General features: G+C 39.2%; 1 protein-coding gene across 8 annotated transcripts in view; it reads left to right on the top strand.

The window, feature by feature from the left end:
• grip1 (glutamate receptor interacting protein 1) overlaps window positions 1–18,715 on the top strand; it is a 342,888-nt gene that overhangs the window by 133,179 nt on the left and 190,994 nt on the right. For 3 of the 8 annotated variants that reach the window (XM_065289848.2, XM_065289840.2, XM_065289841.2), the window contains exon 1: window positions 14,830–15,082. The exons of 1 other annotated variant lie outside the window; for it this stretch is intronic. In XM_065289848.2, the coding sequence (XP_065145920.1) occupies window positions 14,950–15,082 (133 nt within the window). In that variant the 5' untranslated portion in view covers window positions 14,830–14,949. Of the gene's footprint in view, window positions 1–14,828; window positions 15,083–18,715 lie in introns of those variants that run through there. 4 more of the 8 variants (XM_065289842.2, XM_065289839.2, XM_065289846.2 and 1 more) reach the window with 2 other exon arrangements.

Raw genomic sequence — 18,715 nt, 5'->3', positions numbered from 1 at the left:
AATATCTTCTAAATCTATAGGAATCCCTTTTTTATTGAGCCTCAATGCACAACACAAAATCTGATGTTATTTCAGCATGATTTGAGATGGTTTCAGGAGCATCTTGTGCACCAGTGCATCCAAGGTAATCTGACTTTTTGTGACCCCCTTGAGCACAAAATCAGTCATATAGGGTCAATTTTTTTAATTGAATTTCATGCATCATCTAAAAGCTTTGATAATAAATAAGCTTTGAACTATTTGAAAATTAGCAATACACATTTCAAATGCAAAATAATTTTTTATATATTTACGGCAGAAAATGTACAAAATATCTTCTTGAATATGATCTTAACTTAATATCCTAATGATTTTCGGCAAACAAATCTATAATTTTGATTCATACAAAGAATTGTTGGCTATTGCTACAAATATACCCGTGCGATATTGACTTAAAAGTTTTAACATTTTTATTTTATAACATTTCTTGTCACTTTCTGTTCAAATTTAAATTAAATTTTAAAGTCATTTTCTTTTGCAATCAACACTTAAGGGGTGTTTTAGAGTTTTGTTCCACACTTTTGGACCCCCTGGCAAAAACAAATGGCGCTTATCCATTGCATAGTACCCCACGGTTTAGTTTAGTTTGGGTCGGGTCAGCTCACCTCAGTTTGGCGTGGTTAGCTTTTCCATCGAGTTTAGTATCACTTCGGAGTGGGAGGGATTATAGGCGTGTCGTTATATTTGCGCTGCCTACTGCTGTGACATCATACACGTGAGAGCGTTGTTGTACATTCCCATACATTCATTTATTTCTCAGTCTGCCACAAAATTAAAATTGGCCACCACAAATAGATGTTTATAACTACCTCTGTCTCACATGACAGTTTCTGTTCAAACACCCGACCCGTGGCGTCAGTCGACGGCGCTCCGCTGAGCCTCATTCAAGTTGCATTAAGCATATATAATGTGCCGCCACAAACTGCATGTCTGAAAAAAACTGTTATGGTGTCCCGGATTCTCAACATGCGGATGTTTTTCATCGCTAAAAGGGTGTTTGGAAACTTATAGCAGAACACAGATAACAACATGTTTGCTTGAGACAGCGCAAGCTAGCAGTAAGCTAAAGCTAATATTTACATTATAGCAATGACATGACGATTCTCTCAGACCAATCAGTGATCTACAGTGTTTTCGCGTCACGTTTGGTATCAGCTCGGGTCGCTTGGAACCCCAACCGAGGTGGTACGAAAAAAAGTATTGGGTACTATGTACTGCACCCAATGGAAAAGCTCCGAAAGGTAAGCTGACCCGACCCAAACTAAACTAAACCGTGGGGTACTATGCAATGGAAAAGCGCCAAAACATAAAGAAATCCCCCAAAACCTTAAAGGGACAGGTCACCCAAAAATTTAAGTTGTATACAAACCTGTATAAAATTCTTTGTTTTGCTGAACACAAAGAAATATATATGCAATATTGCAGAAAGCAGAAGCACCATTGACTTCTATAGAAGGAAAAAATACAATGGAAGTCAATGGTTCCCAAAACGGTTTGCCTACAAACTGTTCCTTTGTATTTCAGCAGAACACAAAAGGTTTCCCACGGGTCCTTGAAATCCTTGAAAGTTTGTGAATCTGTGGGGAAAAATTCAAGGCCCTGGGAAGTTTTTGAAAATATACATACATAGATACAGGTCATTAAAGTGCTTGAATCTATTTTGTACAAGAAGTTTTCTGGGAAAAAATCCATATTATTCCCTGTGTAGTGTAGGATAGTATAGGATTTTTAAGCACACGTGCTAAACTGTTGGCTTTAAATGCTTATATCTTCTGTATGCGAATGTTGATTCATACCAAAATGTTTTTTTGCATAGTTGTTTTTGAAATATGAAAACGTCTTGGTTACGTATGTAACTGTTGTTCCCTGAAAAGGGAACGAGGCGCTGCGTCTCCCTTGCTATACTTTCTGCGTCCCTGTAACGCTGTCTTTGGCAATATTTCAGATAGCGATATACTTCCTGGCTCCCATGTCACCCTGTCTTTGTCGTCAATCCTCACCATTGGTTGAATTTGATATACACATTCAGACGCACTTACCCCTGGAGGCATCCCCAAAGTGTCACCGCAGTGAAGCAGCACGAGTTCCCTCGAAAGGGAACTGTAACAATGTATCTTAAAAGGTAACACGATGTAACCTTGCCCCCACATTTAGTCCTTGAATTTGAGGGTATTAGACCTGGAAAGTCCTTGAAAAGTCTTTGAATTTGAAGTTAACTAAGGTGTGGGAACTCTGTATACAGGTTTGTTACAACTTGAGGGTAAGCAAATGATGACAGAATTTTCATTTTTGGGTGAACTATCCCTAAGCTCACATTACAATCTAAAGTGCGTATTGCTAATTTTTGAGAAAAATTCATCTGTAAGTGAAACAATAACACAAAGATATCTGTTAGTATAATTGTGTACATTTTTAGATCCTCCAGCAACAGATGTGCTATCTTTACCTCCTCACACTCCTTCAGAAGCCTGCAGCGATGACTCACTTTATATTCCAACAAATCCTCACATTTTCATCTTCACATCTCTCATGCACTACCTCCAGAATAAATGTGTTGGGGTCGGAATAAAGGCAGATGATATGTAGCGCCTCTGCGTGTTTTTAATGTAACATCAAATAAAATCAAACCGCTTGTAATTTTTCTCACTCCCTAGTGGCGCCGGAGTCGCATCGTGGTCCATTAGGCAGGTTATGTCGAATCGATATATCGACGCAGCGGCCCAAGTCGTATCAAGGCGGTGGAGAGCTCCTCATACGCTGGAGTGATTTTGTTTACTGCGGTAGTGGCCTGCAGGGCATCATGACACGTTCCTGCAAAGATGATGTTTTTGGGATGACAGCATGGTTCCCAAGAGACATTCGCCTGTCTGCAGTGGGCTTATAAATAAATATCAGTATAAGTGTCATGTGACATTTTATAAATGTGGTGTTAAGGCTAAAAAAAGCAGGTTAGCATCTTTTTTTCTTGCATCAGTTTTCTACCACACACATTATTATCTTTAAATATGTTTTAGCACAAATCTGTTATCTTTTAAAGGGATAGTTTACCCAAAAATGAAAGTCATTATTTACTCATCCTCAAGTTGTTTTAAACCTGTATACATTTCTTTGTTCTGCTGCACACAGAGTAAAATATATGTAGGCTAATCAAACGAGAAGTAGGGGCACCATTCACTTCCAATGTAAGAAAAAAATATATAATTGAAGTCAATGGTGCCCCAAATCTGTTTGTTTCTAAACATTGCTCAAAATATCTTCCTTTGTGTTCAGCGAAACAAATACATTTATACAGGTTTGAAACAACCTCAGGATGAGTAAATGATGACTGAATTTTCATTTTTTAGGTGAACTAGTCCTTTTAAATTTCAGGTTATACGGGCTGTAAAAATCTATCTACGTTTGAAAATCTGCTATTGTCACCAGCAGGACCAATGAACTGAAATCCATCTGAAGTCACATCACATACATAATTAACATAATGTAGACTTGTCTGTCAAGCCCAAGGAAACACACGGGAGCTCAGGAACGTGAGGTCCTGAAGGAACTCCACACGCTTACATTTATGGCACAATGCCTACGGTTTTAAAGGCTGCTGAAAAGGTTGACTGCTTCCCGGGACAAAATTGGCATCGGAGGGCCAGAGGTCGGACAGCATCAGCCGAGACCTCCAAAGCAGATTCTGGGACCCTTTAACTCGGGTGAAACGCTGTTTGTGACGTTGTGAATCTGTGCTGCGATCCGCATGTGATTTTTAGCAGCCTGTGTCGCTCCGTCGTCATGTTTTATTCAGAGCGAAAGGCCATCTGTGCCCTCCTTCTCAGTCTCTTTACCACATACATCTTTAAAATGAATTTCATGTCAATGAAAAGATTCCCACTATGAGATGAATTCAACATCATCTCCTCCATTTTTGTTCTTACCTCAACTTAGACAAATTAATACACACCTGTCTTTTTTCATTGCGTGCACTTCCGCCATACAATATAGTTCTCATTTTTTATAAGCTTAAAAAAAATCGCCACGTTTTATTTTGTGCCACCAAACTTACTCGTTTAACTACTCATGTAACAGTCTTTAAATAGGGAAAACATGGAAGTGTTTGGTGGCTTCTAAATTCATCCCTGTTTGGATCCTAAGGAATGAATGGGGCTAGGCTAAATGCTAACACATTCACGAAGCACTGTACAAAAATTAAATGCATGTATTGAAAAATATATGAATGTATTAATTTGTCTTAGTTAAGGTAAGAACATATTAAAATATTGAAAAACACTGGTGTTCGCCTTTAAAAGATTATGTAAGTGGGTTATCAAAAAATCGCATGTACTGTAGTTGGAGCTGATGGTGTAGTGGGCAGTGCTCCGAAATGTGGTGCAAACACATTTTCGACGACCTCGAGGTCCTTTGTCGAACCTATACCCCTCCTGTACTTTCCTGCCCTCTCCTTGCATACTATCAAATAAAGGCAAAAAATGCCCCCCACAAACAAAAATTCGGATTTAGTCATCAAATCGGACTTGGGCATCAAGATATGCAGTGTAAATTAGGGCTGCACGATATTGGCAAACCTATGCAATATGCAATTTAAACGTTGAATGTTGTACTAGTGATATTTCTTGTGATATGTCCTTCCCCTCGAGAAATGCTATTTTTATTAGCTACATCTTTAAAAATCATTTAGATATGTAATTATAAACGGGTGATAGATATTCTTCTGATGTAATTAAATCTAATTCTGGTTAAAAAAAACTCTTTTTTATGTACCTTTCTTTTTAGGCACTTTCCTCGCTTGTCTTTGAGTTCACCTTTGCGCCCGCGATCTAGCCAATTGTATAAAAGTATAAGATTTACCTTGTGGGTATTTAGTGGGGGCCCTTCTGATTGGTCTAATTTGAACAATGTAAGCATGAAACACGCAAACGATATACACGTAAAATACATTTAAGTTAACGTTACTCTCTGCGATATGAACATCACATATACTGTACTGTTATCACAATCTTTTTTTCCGATATATCGTGCAGCCCTACTGTAAAGTGTTGTCATAAGTGGGTCCTACTGTAGATAGTTTACTCAATCCTGTAGATGTGCATTAGTCAGCAGGTAGGCTCTGTATAAAGCTAAAAAGGTCAAGTCAACTCCCTACATAATATAAAAAGCACCAGCTGCAGTTTTTTCCCATGCGCTGCTAAAAAATTTTTAAGGATATAGGGCCGGTTTCCCGAACAGGGTTTATGTTAATCCAGGACTATGCCATAGTTATTTTGGTACAGTTAAGTAGTTGTACAAACATATCTTAAATTACTGGTGTGCATCTTAAGACATAAAAATGGCATTAATGTGTTTTTAGATATGTCAGTGCAAGCTGTAAAAGTATGCAAACATATCATGAAAGTTTTTGCATGTTGAAATGCATTGGGTCCCTAGTGCTAGTACAAACCTATAAAATGTGAAAGATCAACCCAGTAACTTAGTTTTGGTAAACCATTCTCTGCAAGCATGTGAAAAAATAGCTCATTGAAATTTGGCTCCCCTTGTGATGTCAGAAGGGGATAAACCGTCCCTTAATCTGCACTATCCAATCACTGCACCGCCATTTAATGCAGAGATCAGCTCATTTGCATTTAAAATGACACACACTAAAATTTCCCTCACACATACAAAGTGGCAATTTTAACATGTTATAATAAATCATCTATATGGTGTTTTATGCTAAAACTTCACATACGTTCTCTGGAGACACCAACGATTTATTTAACATCTTAAAAAATTATTGTAAAATGTCGCCTTTAAGACTTTTCCAGGAAACGGTCCCATAATGTATACTTTAGGATCCATTGCTTGCTCATAATTTAATATGTAACTACCTTTATTGTGTACTTGGCTTTCCATTCATGAAAAAGGGGTGAACTGCTTTTTAACGAAATGATTTAATGATGTTTGTGTGCTCCTTCAGTGTTCGTCCACAGTGGCTTTAAAACCTCCTACTAAAGGGTGAAGGTTCCCACTTCATTTTTAGGTTTGACTGAAGGTCACTCGTAGCCCATGAGATTTTTGCTTCGTCTGGGTGTAAAATGAATTGGAGGACAGGCGTGAGGGAATGTAAACTTTTCAATTTTTCTTCAAACAACCCCCTCTTTTTCATTCTTTTGTCATGTACTGCATTTCGTTTCTATAAACATGAACTGCTCTGTCAATATTTCCCCTAAGCCGGTGGTATTTAGCCGAGTTTGTTTTGATGATTGATCACTTTGGGACTTCCCTTCCCGCTCATTCTAAACGAATCGACCATTCAGAGGTTCTTCCAAATCTTATGTTGACTCGAGGTTAGGAAGGATTGAGGCAAGGATTAAGTGCGTTTTAGTTCTTACTATAGTAATGACAGTGTCAAATGACAGTGTGGGAATGTTGACCTTTGAACCTTTCCATTAGCTATATGGGTGTTCTGGTTCAGACAGGCCTGCGTTCCAAAGCACTGCTGTTGTTCAGAATAACAGCGCATCTGGAATATCGTAATACGTAAATGATTGACAGGTGCACGAGCTGTTTAAACACTTTCAGGGAAAATGACTTGGGATGCATTCTGGCTACACATAACAACAGTGCTGTATGCATGTTTATTTATTTATTTATTTAAGGATAGCCCCTTGAGATGATCCATCTCTTTTTCGAGGGGGTCCTAATGGCATGTCCTGTGGATCGAACTCATGACCTTTTCACAATGCTTTATCATTTGAACTAAAGTTTTATAAGGTTCCCACGGGTCCTTGAAATCCTTGAAAGTTTGTGAATATGGGGGAAAAATTCATGCATATGAAAATATCCATACATAGATACAGGTCATTGAAAGTGCTTGAATCTATTTTATGCAAGAAGTTTCTTGGAAAAAAATCCATATTATTCCCTGTGTAGTGTAGGATAATATCATAAAAATTCTAGACTTTTTAAGCACACGTGCTTAACTGTTCGCTTTAAATGCTTATATCTTCTGTATGCGAATGTTTATTCATACCAAAATGCTTTTTTGCATAGTTGTGTTTGACACATGAAAACATATCTGGTTACGTATGTAACTGTTGTTCCCTGAGAAGGGAATGAGACGCTGCGTCTCCCTTGCCATACTTCCTGCGTCCCTGTAACGCCATCTTTGGCAGTATTTTAGATAGCGATATACTTCCTGGCTCCCACGTCACCCTGTCTTTGTCGTTAAGCCTCACCATTGGTTGAATTTGATATACACATTCAGACGCACTTACCCCTGGAGGCGTCCCCAAAGTATCACCGCAGTGACACAGCGCGAGTTCCCTCGAAAGGAAACTGTAACAATGTGTCTTAAAAGGTAACACAATGTAACCTTGCACTTGAAATGTGTCCCCACATTTAGTCCATGAATTTGAGGGTATTGGACCTGGAAAGTCCTAAGTCCTAAGGTGTGGGAACCCTGCATCTACTAAATTAACTACTACAACTACTAAATTTTATTTTAAAAAACGTCTGAAAAGTTCATGCAATGTGGACAATAATACAAAGGTTGGAGAGTATCGTGCACGGACATGCTGCATGGTTGTACAGTAGTTGTTAGCGGGTGACTTAGTCTGGCGTGGCTCATTTCTTCTGATTCAGAGGAAGAGTGTGATGCACAAGAGATGGAAATAGATGCCGACTGCAGATGTGTCGTAGGTAAGAATAAATGGAGAGCTTACAGATGTGATAAATGTAAAGAGAAAGAGTTTAATTTAATCATGAGGGAATGTTTAATGCCGTTGGGCAGAAGACAGATCGTTTAGGGAGACTCAGTATGGTGTGTGAGTTTGTTAGTTAGTTTGTGTGAGGTGCGAAACGCTTGACTCAGCAATCCTGTAAGAGTTCTGAATGCCTTCATCCAAATCAGTGTTAGAATGCAAGCGTTTATCACAGACGGCCTCCTCCAGTACCTACAGTGAGTAGAGTTGAGTTGAGTTGAGTGTGTCTGGACGGCGTGAGGTGTTTGCTTACAGCAGATGTCTGTGTTTTATCTTCTTCCTAAGAGAAGCGACCATATTGAAACAAACTGGCAGTGCTGTGCTTCTAGAAAAAGCCGGAGGCATTTCATGCTTAGATGACTACACAAGTGAGGGATTAAAAGTTCAGCCTGGATTGCTTTCTTTCTGTTTGTCTATCTACCCTGCAATAACCTTTCTTTCTATCTTTCCTTCATCTTTCCATCCATCCATCCATCTTGTCTCTCTTTCTTTCTTTCTTTCTTCTATTCATTCATTCATTCATCACCCATATTTTATTCCTTTTATCTATCTGTCTGTCTGTCTGTCTATCCTTCTTTTCTTCCTTCCCATTTTTCTTCTTTCCTTCTTTCTTTCTTTTTTTCATCATCTTTCTATCCATCATTCCTTCCTTCCTTCCATCCATCTTTCTTCATTTCTTTTTTCTTCCTGCCTTTCTTCCTTTTTAAATCCTTCCTTATTTCCATCCATCCATCCATTCATCCTTATTTTCTTCTTTCTTTTTTCCATCCTCTATTCATCCACCCATCTTTTCTTCATTCTATCTTTCTGTCCATCATTTTATTCTTTCTTTCTTTCTTTCCATGCTTTCTTTCATTCTTTTTTCTTTATTCCATCCATTCATCTATCCATTCACTCATCTTTTCTTCTTTCTATCTTTCTATCCTTCCTTCATTCCTTCCTTCTTTTTTCCTTCCTCCCTTTTATCAGTCTGTCTCTCTGTCTGTCTTGTCTGTCTGTCTATCTATCTATCTATCTATCTATCCTTTTTTTCTTCATTCCTTCTTTTCTTCTTTCTTTTTCCTTCTTTTATACATCTATCCATCCATCATCTTATCTTTTCTTTTTTATATTCTTCCATCCATCCTTTCTTTCTTTCTTTCTTTTTTTGTTCCATCCTTCTATCCATTCACCCATCTTTTCTTCTTTCTATCTATCATTCCTTCCTTCCATCTTTTCTTCTTTCTTTTTTCCTTCTTTTATACATCTATCCATCCATCCATCCATCCATCCATCCATCATCTTATATTTTCTTTTTTCTATTCTTCCATCCAACCATCCTTCCTTTCTTTCTTTCTTTCTTTCTTTCTTTCTTTTTTCTTTCTTCTTTCTTTTTTTGTTCCATCCATCAATCCATTCACCCATCTTTTCTTCTTTCTATCTATCATTCCTTCCTTCCTTCCTTACATCTATCCATCAATCCTTTCTTCCTTCCTTCATCCATTTTTTCTTTCTTTTTTCCATCCATCCATCATCCATCCATCCATCCATCCATCCATCCATTTTTTATCTTTTTTCTATCTTTCCATCATCCTTCCTCTTTTTCTTTCTTTATTTTTTCCATCCATCCTTCCTTCCTTCCTTTATCCATTCATCAATTTTTTTGTTTCTTCTTTCTTTTTTCCATTCATACATACATAATTTTTCTTTTTTCTATCTTTCCATCATCCTTCCTCTTTCTTTCTTTCTTTCTTTCTTTCTTTCTTTCTTTCTTTCTTTCTTTCTTTCTTTTATTCCATACATCCATCTATCCATCCACCCATCATTTCTTCCTTCTTTCTATCCATCATTTCTTCCTTCCTTCCTTCCTTCCTTGCATCTTTCTGTCTTTCTTTCTTTCTTTCTTTTATTCCATACATCCATCTATCCATCCATCCATCTTTTCTTCCTTCTTTCTTTCCATCATTTCTTCCTTCCTTCCTTCCTATATATTTAAAAGAAATAAAGAAAGGAAGAAAGATGGAAGGAAGAAAGAAAGATGGAAGTAAGGATCCTTCCATCATCTTTCTTTCTTCCTTCCATCTTTCTTTCTTTCTTTCTTTCTTTCTTTCTTTCTTTCTTTCTTTCTTTCTTTCTTTCTTTCTTTTTTTAATAAAGAACAATTTCATCAACAAATCTCTCTCTCTCTCTCTCTCTCTCTCTCTCTCTCTCTCTCTTGCTCTCTCTCTCACACGCTTACTCTCTCTGTTTTTCTTTACCTTTCTTTGTTTTTTTTTGTTTTTTTTGTCTCTTCCTCTCCGGCATACAGAGACATGTCCCCTCTTACTCATTTCAAATATTTTCCTTTTGTGTGACACAGATAAAGTGACAGCTCATCTTTTGCAACAACATAGGAGTGAGGAAATATAAACAGTTCTGGAAGTCTCTGTGCAGCAATATTAAACGACTCCCCTTGCAACTCCCCACCTAGCACAGCATTTACCCTGCGTATGGCATTTTGCCCAAAAAAGTGTTATATTTTGAATTCCTGAGTAGGACAACAGGAAGCAGCGTGACCGCAGTGCATACAGAGGCAGACTAAGAGCTTGGCACGGGATCAGTGTTTAAGCCTGGCTTTTACTGCAGTGCTTTATCTGGAAATGATCTCAGGAGAGTCTCGCACCTGGAAAACATCCAAAATCTCCATAACGTACATGCAGAAACCGTCACAACATTATTACGGCATAACGCTTCACATTACAGCTCCTATTGTGAGCCACCAGATGGAATATTATAAAATACAGTGAATTAGGCATAATTACAGCATCTCCATAAGGGGCAGTGGAAGTCTTAATTACAATGCACTTACTTCATGAATAATAAGGTTACTCTGTATTGTGAAGTTTCTTATATTGGATAATCTTGGGTATCATTTTGTAAAGGAACGCTCTTTGTGCATATTCATAAACCAGTGATGTTGTAGATATTACTGCTGCTTTATCGTGGTACCTAACGAGACCCTAAAATCAAAACCCAGCGTCCGCCGAGGACAGTCGGGTGTAATTACAGGTACTACGATCACGTAGCTAATTAAAAACCCGCTGGCTGGTTTGTCTAATTTTTGTGTTTTCTGGAACAATAATGAGTCTGTTGAATGTGCATTGATTGCCTCAGGTGGCAGACAGATTGGATAAACAAGCTTGCGTCTCCAAACTGTAGGAGCTGCAAATTCCCAGGATGCGTCTTTCTCACGACACAGCATGTGTTTGCTAATCAGTAGACAATCAGGGTTATTTTAATAATTTCATACTCTGCGTTTTTAAAATTGCGAATTGAAAATGCAGCAATTTCACATAAACTCCCATATATTGCAAAAAAAAGTTTTACGCTCGGGTAAGGTGGTTTTTAAAGCAAATTTAAAAAAGGAATATATCCCCAAACTGTTTTTTTTCTGCATTTACAGGTCACCTGACGTGCACACGTCACATTCTTTAAATATGCCGGGATTTGTTTGGTTTGGGGACAAGACAGACAAGGCACATGACATCAAAATACCTCGAAAGCGATTCGGGCTCTGCGTGCTTTTGGGTCGCTCTTGCGGTATTTTGATGTCAATTGCATGTCAGTCTATGTGCACCGTATGAAGTCGAACACACCCATGACTATGGTTTTTGGAAAGACTTATCGCGAGACAAAATTACGTTTTAGTCACATAACATTAATTAATGGACATGCTATCATTTTGCAATCGTTTTGGTTCAATGTTTGGAAAATGTAGCTAAAGTTTTGAGCAAATCTTTAATGGAAACGAAGCTTAGTCGTGGATCGAAGGATTTCCATGGATTTTCTGTTGTCTGAGTTAGTTTAGAAATTTTAATTTAAATTTTTATTTATTTGACACAATTGCCGGATGTCTGCATTTAGAGGTTTGAGATTTTGTCTCTGTTTTTCTCTCACCTCTTTATATCAGTAAAGGAGAAAGTGTGTCTGTCTCTCACCATCACCAGTGTCATTATGGACCCAGACTTTGGTTTCTCCTTTTAAAGTCTCTCTGGTCACAAACCAAAGAGGTCAACACCATAACACGCATATTTAAAGTTATCATTGCTGTGTATGTTCTTAGCCATAAACAAAAAAAATCATGCAACAAATGAAGTAATTCAAAACGTCAGGATTAAACCCGCCGAAAAACTCGCTGCTCTGTGCTTATGCGTGTGGCAGACCTCGAACAAAGAGCAGCCCCCCGCTGCCATGCACAAAGGAGAAGAGTCAAAATCTGCACGCTTCTGCTTTCAGGCTCGCCATCAAAAGAAAAATCACTCACACGGTAGAATGTGGGTCTTCTGTGAAGGGTTGTTTTGTCTTGTGCCACGTTTTAAATGACTGCGGCACAGGTTTGCCACCCCCAACCTCAGCCAGGCAATCATAGCGATGCCTATTTGCTTGTAGGGGTGTAATCACATAGGTTGAGCAAATTATAGGGTGTTATTGGTGGATAAATCCATCCAGAGTACTGTAAAGAAATTTTTTGGTTTTAAATAATGTTTCCTGCTTTTTTCTTTTCATTTTTGGCTGTGGTTCTTTTACTAGCCTGTTGTGATGTTGCGTACGCCCCTTCTGAATGAATGGGTCAATGACACATGTCTGGGTGGTATCACTGGTCAGTGACTTAATTACCAAATCGTCTCCCCCATTAATGCTATTAGCCAGCGATCCGGGCGGCTTTAAGCTTTTTGTCTTTTAGCACCACACATTCCCACACTGCCCCCTCCGTTTTTCTCTCAATAATGAAATAGCAGGAAAGCCCCTTGAGGATTTCAATCCACACCCCTCTGGCGCTGTCTTTATCTGTCATTCGTACTGAGATGAACACGCTCATGCCCCCTTTAACAGCACGCGCTCCCCCACCCCGCTTCTGCTGTGGAATGAGACTCAAGGATTCCTCTCCTGAAAATTCCTTTGAACTTTGCATCTCTTTTCACGTGAGAAAGACATCCGTGCGTTTTTTCCCATTGGTTCTTACCAGATCTTTGTCACGCACTTACCTGCACACGCATGCGATTTTCTTAAAGGAACAGTTCACTCACAAATGTAAGAGATGTGTGAATTTCTTTCAATAACTACTAATGGAAAAATGTTGAATACTGTGCTGAATTTTTTGTGCACTTGGGCACGGACCAATTCATGCATGACTAATGGGGCGTACACACCAAATGTGAATTCAAGGTTTTGCACAAGTATATTAAATACAAAGTCAATGCAAAGACACAAATAGACATGAACTAGTGCGGGGAAAATGATGCGAATTGGGAGTTGCGATTGCTGCAAAAAACATGCGCTATTTGCCTCTTCGCGCATAAGTATTCAATTCATGCATGACTAGTGGAACGTACACACCAAACGTGAATTCAAGGTTTTGAGCAAGTAGAATACATACAAAGTCAATGCAAAGACCTCTATAGACGTAAACTAGCGCGAGGCGAATGAAGCGAATTGCGATTGCTGCGAAAACGTGCGCTATTTGCCTCTTCGCGCATATGTACGCAATTCATACATGACTAAAAGGGCGTACACACCAATCGTAAATTCAAGGTTTTGCCCAAGTAGATTACATACAAAGTCAATGCAAAGACATCAGTAGACGTAAACTAGTGCGAGGCAATTGATGCGAACAGCGATTGCTGCGAAAACGTGCGCTATTTGCCTCTTCGCGCATATGTACGCAACTCATGCATGACTAATGTGGCGTACACACCAAACATGAATTCAAGGTTTTGAGCAAGAATATTATATACAAAGTCAATGCAAAGACACAAATAGACATGAACTAGCACAGGAAAAATGACGCGAATTGGGCGTTGCGATTGCTGCAAAAAACGTGCGCTATTTGCCTCTTTGCGCATAAGTATTCAATTCATGCATGACTAGTGGAGCGTACACACCAAACGTGAATTCAAGGTTTTGAGCAAGTAGATTACATACAAAGTCAATGCAAAGACATAAATAGTCGTAAACTAGCGTGAGGCGAATGACGCGAATTGCGATTGCTGCGAAAACGTGCGCTATTTGCCTCTTCGCGCATATGTACGCAACTCATGCATGACTAATGTTGCATACACACCAAACATGAATTCAAGGTTTTGAGCAAGAAGATTACATACAAAGTCAATGCAAAGACACAAATAGACATGAACTAGCGCAGGGAAAATGACGCGAATTGGGCGTTGCAATTGCTGCAAAAAACGTGCGCTATTTGCCTCTTCGCGCATAAGTATTCAATACATGCATGACTAGGGGAGCTTACACACCAAACGTGAATTCAAGGTTTTGAGCAAGTAGATTACATACAAAGTCAATGCAAAGACATCAATAGACATAAACTAGCGCGAGGCGAATGGCGCGAATTGCGATTGCTGCGAAAACGTGCGCTGTTTGCCTCTTCGCGCATATGTACGCAATTCATGGATGACTAATGTGGGCAATTGGATTTCATAAAAAGTCAATGCAAAGACACAAATAGATATGAACTAGCGCGGGGCAAATGATGCGAATTGGGTGTCGCGATTGCCGTGGAAACGTGCGCTATTCCCCTCTTCGTGCAATTTGAACATTTTCAACGTAAGCTAAACATTAGCATGACACAAAGTTAAATTGCGCAAGTAATTTAGAGCGAGAAACTCGATGCTTTGCATTTGAAGTTTACGCAGCATAAGTCTTGGACAATCTCTGCCAAGGAGAGCTATGTAGACCTAAAGTAAATACATAAATGTACGTGACCCCGTCTGTAAAAAAAAAAAACACTAATTCCATATTTTGTGATTTAATGTTTTTAACCTAAAACATACAACCTACATAATGTTAAGACCATTCAATCTTTATGTCAAACGTTTCAAAGATTCCAAAGATTCAAACGTTAGTGCTTGTAATTAGGGTGAATAAATGATTAAAATATTTTGTGTGAACTATTTCTTTAAAAGAAACACGTCCACTGTTGATATTTGACCCAGCCTCTCCTCTTCAGCTGACTGCGATCTGTCGCTCCCACCCTCCTCCTCTCCCCTCCTTCTCTCTCCCAGCCTCTGTCTCGCTCCGTCTCTTTGAGATCTCGGAGCTGTGCTCTTTGTGAAGCCGAGCACACGCCTTCACACGCTCACCGGCTTAGCGCAGCGGTCTGTGCCCACATCACAAGGACTGCACGCGCGGGCCGAGCATGGATCGCTTTCTGGGTTTTGTCAAGCAGATCCGAAGGTCCAGGAGACGCAAGGGGAAAAAATACCGTCCGGAAGAGGATTATCACGAGGGCTACGAAGACGTGTATTACTATGCTTCCGAGCACCTGCACCGTAAGTGCTCCTGCTGCGTGGTTCAAAGGAGGCATGCGAGGCATTGTTTCACAAATGCGTGAATCATTAACCTGATAGTGGGAGGGAGCAGACAAACCCCACTCCTCAGCTCTTTTTGGGGGGTATGAAGCTTGTAAACTCTTGGACTTGCTTACTTGTGTATTTATAAGGATGTGCTTCTCTGGTGGATGGACTGAGTCTGTCCCCATTTGTTTTTATTGCATTGAAATTTAAATTTGGACATTTATGATGACCACACTCGTGTGGACACGCTGTTGTTCGATTGCTATTCGGTGTGTTTGGATTGCTTGTGTTTTATCACAGGTGAGAAGTTTAAGTGTGCGCGCGTGCCTGTGCGCAGACACCGGGCATCATTTTCAACACCTTGCTGGTTTCAGGTTACCATAGTGCTTAGGTTTCAAATAAACACTTTTAATGTTGTCTATAATAGCATCACTTCCTTGCAAGCAAAGGGTGACCAGATGCCAGGCTCACCCGGGATAGTCTTGGTTTCTCAATTATAAAAAAAGTTTTTTTTAGCTGTTTGTTGAATTTTCTTTTTTCTTTCAAGGTAAACATACTCATTGACCATATAGCTGTCATCTTTAAACTCAGTAGCATTCAAAATACCTACGTAGCTTTAAAATTAATGTATCACACAATACGGTGGTGTTTTTCTTTGTACATTTTCCTTCTGCACTTCTGAATCTGGTCATCATATGCATCCCACACATTTTAGGTTGTATATCTGAGCTGAAGTTGTTTTGGAGAGTTTTCGTGTGTAGGATTTTAATTAGTATGGTGCACCCAATGGTACTTGCATGTTTTGCGATGGGCAGGCTTCTGTTCTGTAATGACCCCAGGGCACCATGGGTAATAATAACAGGAAAGAGACCGGTCATCCTGTAATCCTCATTCCACAGCTTTCCAGGTGAGAGACGCGCGGTCTGATAGTGGCTTAAAGCAGGTGTTAGCCAAACCTTTGTTGTGTGCATGTTGAGATAATTGAGGATTTCAAATGCATGGTGGTCTAGGAAAGCTTAGAAGCAATCATGGGAAAATTGCAGGGATTCAAAATCATAATTATTTTGATTAAAAAAGTGAAATAAGCTGTAAAAGCATGCATATGTATATGTATGCTTGTGAGGCTTTGTGCATATGAGGTTTGTCTGCATTGTAAGTCCTCACTTGGTATAGTGCATACAGGCACTACATTGCATTGCTGTACTTAGTCTTTGGCAAATAAAAGCGTAACTATATTTTCAAAAAACCATGATTATTAGGGGTGTAACGGTACATTGTGTTGTACCGAACCGTTTTGGTACAGGACTTCCGATTCAGTGCACAATCTTTAAAAGGTAGATGGCTTGTTTTACGTGCGGGACGTACTTCAAATCTGAGTTCTCACACGGAAATATTAAGTGGCGGACCGCAAGTTTGTTTAGCAAAGCTGCTAAAGGTGAACACGTTTTTTTTTCAATCCACTGCACTGCTTTTCCAATGCTTTTCTATCTAAATACCGCTATGGGCATGTCTCGCGTCGTTTGCAGTGTTTACCACACGAGCGGTGAGTCTTGAGAATTTGCAGGCAACTTTTGCATGCAGCACAGCTCATCAATGATTGTGTTCGAAATCTCTAAAATGCTGCATTTGAAGGCATTAAAGGTGCAGTGTGTAATTTTTAAGAGGATCTCTTGACAGAAATGCTAAAAAACTATATTATAAGGGGTGTATAAAGACATTTTAAGAATGAACCATTATGATTGAATTACCTTAGAATGAGACGTTTTTATCTACATACACCGGTCCCCTTACTTGGAAGTCGGCATTTTGTACCGCCATGTTTCTACAGAAGCCCTTTACTCTTTCCCAGCCATTGACAAGATATCTTGTCAATCAAGAGAAAACGCTTCCCCGCCAATGACGAGTTTTTCCGTCTTTCCGCAATACCGCTATTATCCACTACCGCAACTTTTTAAACCCGGAAGTATTGCCCTATGGCAAGCGGCTGCATGTCCGTGTCTGTTTTAAAGATCGCTCTGAATGGGATCTCTATGAAAAGTCCGTCACAAAAATGGAATTATCTCTGCTTTTTGCTCAAAATGTGGTGTTTTTGCAGAAACCTACCCATATTCAAAAGCTGATTACAAAAGAACCACTGAAGGTAGGATGAAACGTTTTTTTTTTTGTAAGCAGAGGGTATGTTCTTTCATTTGGTATATTGTAAGTTTATATATTTGAAGAAGAACATTTTCTGGAAGACATTAAACTTTGGTGAAAATCATGAAAAACGCTGGCGCTGGCTGGCAACTTTTTTTAAAAACGCTGGCGGTGAAAGAGTTAACGGACAAACTTTTTTTACTAAATTGTCTTGATGACATGTTTTTCCGGTGGCGGCTACTGTAGCTTCTCTATGCGTTTCAAAAGGGAGGGAAGAGCAGTGGACTGCGCCATTGGTTGCAATTCGCAACCTCACCACTAGATGCTGCTAAAATTTACACACTGGACTTTTAAGGCATCTCCGAATCCAATATTTGCTTTACTTCCTGTCTCCTGAGATACCTTCATCACCTTGTAATGCGTGGGCGTGTGCAGGGAATGTGATTGGTCAAACCAAATAAAAATGGTGGCCAAGAAAGCAACTGGAGCACAAACTTAGTGTAAATAAGGTAATATTTTATTTTTTACAAATTTTCATTATATTTCTAGCGAGAGATTAAGTATTGTAGTTTTCAAATAAGGATTCGTTATCACAAAGGCGCTTTGTGTTTATTAGGGCTGGACCAGAAAATTCGAATATTCGAATATTCGTTCCGTGGGTTGACATTCGATTTTCAGTTTTGAGATTCGAATATATATATATATATAAATATTTTTCAGCGTTAATGCAGAGCTTTTGCCAAGCAGGAAGTGCGCTTCACGCTCCCGCTCTGTAGGTGGCGCAGAGAGACCAACATCCATAGTCAACAGCCATCAAACAGCACCAGTGGAAGAGATCGCCTCGAACGGAAAGCGCGCTTCCTGCTTTGGCATTCAAGCTAATAGTGTTGTAAATAACGTTCAGTTTCTTGCAAAAACTGATTGATTTGCTTCACAAGACGTCAATATGTCACACAGAGTTATGGGGGATTACTTTTGTATTGGATATATATGCTTTAGCTCTTAAAGTGTGCGGATCGGTTGACTTGCATGACGGAGCACTGGGGTTTCTGCAAAATATCTTCATTATTGTTCTGATGAAAAAAACATATTGGATATTGTAAGTGTTATAAATAAACTTGATTTTGAAAGTATGCTACCGTTTTATTACAGTTTGTTGAACTTCGTTCATTTATTTTCGTTGTTTTATTTAAATAGCCTACCCTACGTTGTCAGTAATTACTGTGCTGCTAATTTCTGATACGGGAATGTTTATTTGTTAGAAAAATGTTAGGCTACCTTATTAAAAGTATTGCTCTTGTGTTTTGTTTCACTAATGCTGTTCTCGCAGGACGCGTGACAGGCACGCCGCTTCCAGCTTGCGCTGTTCTGTAGTATTTTTAAAGTTTATTTCTTAAAGTTTATTCTAAACGTGTCACATGTCCATATTGCACGAAAAAAAGGCACTTACACTACCTTGAGTCCGCAGCAACA

This window comes from Paramisgurnus dabryanus, chromosome 1, assembly GCF_030506205.2.
Source record: "Paramisgurnus dabryanus chromosome 1, PD_genome_1.1, whole genome shotgun sequence".
Taxonomy (NCBI): Eukaryota; Metazoa; Chordata; class Actinopteri; order Cypriniformes; family Cobitidae; genus Paramisgurnus; species Paramisgurnus dabryanus.
Note: the sequence above shows the minus strand (reverse complement) of the source record. Positions and strands in the feature narration are given on the sequence as shown.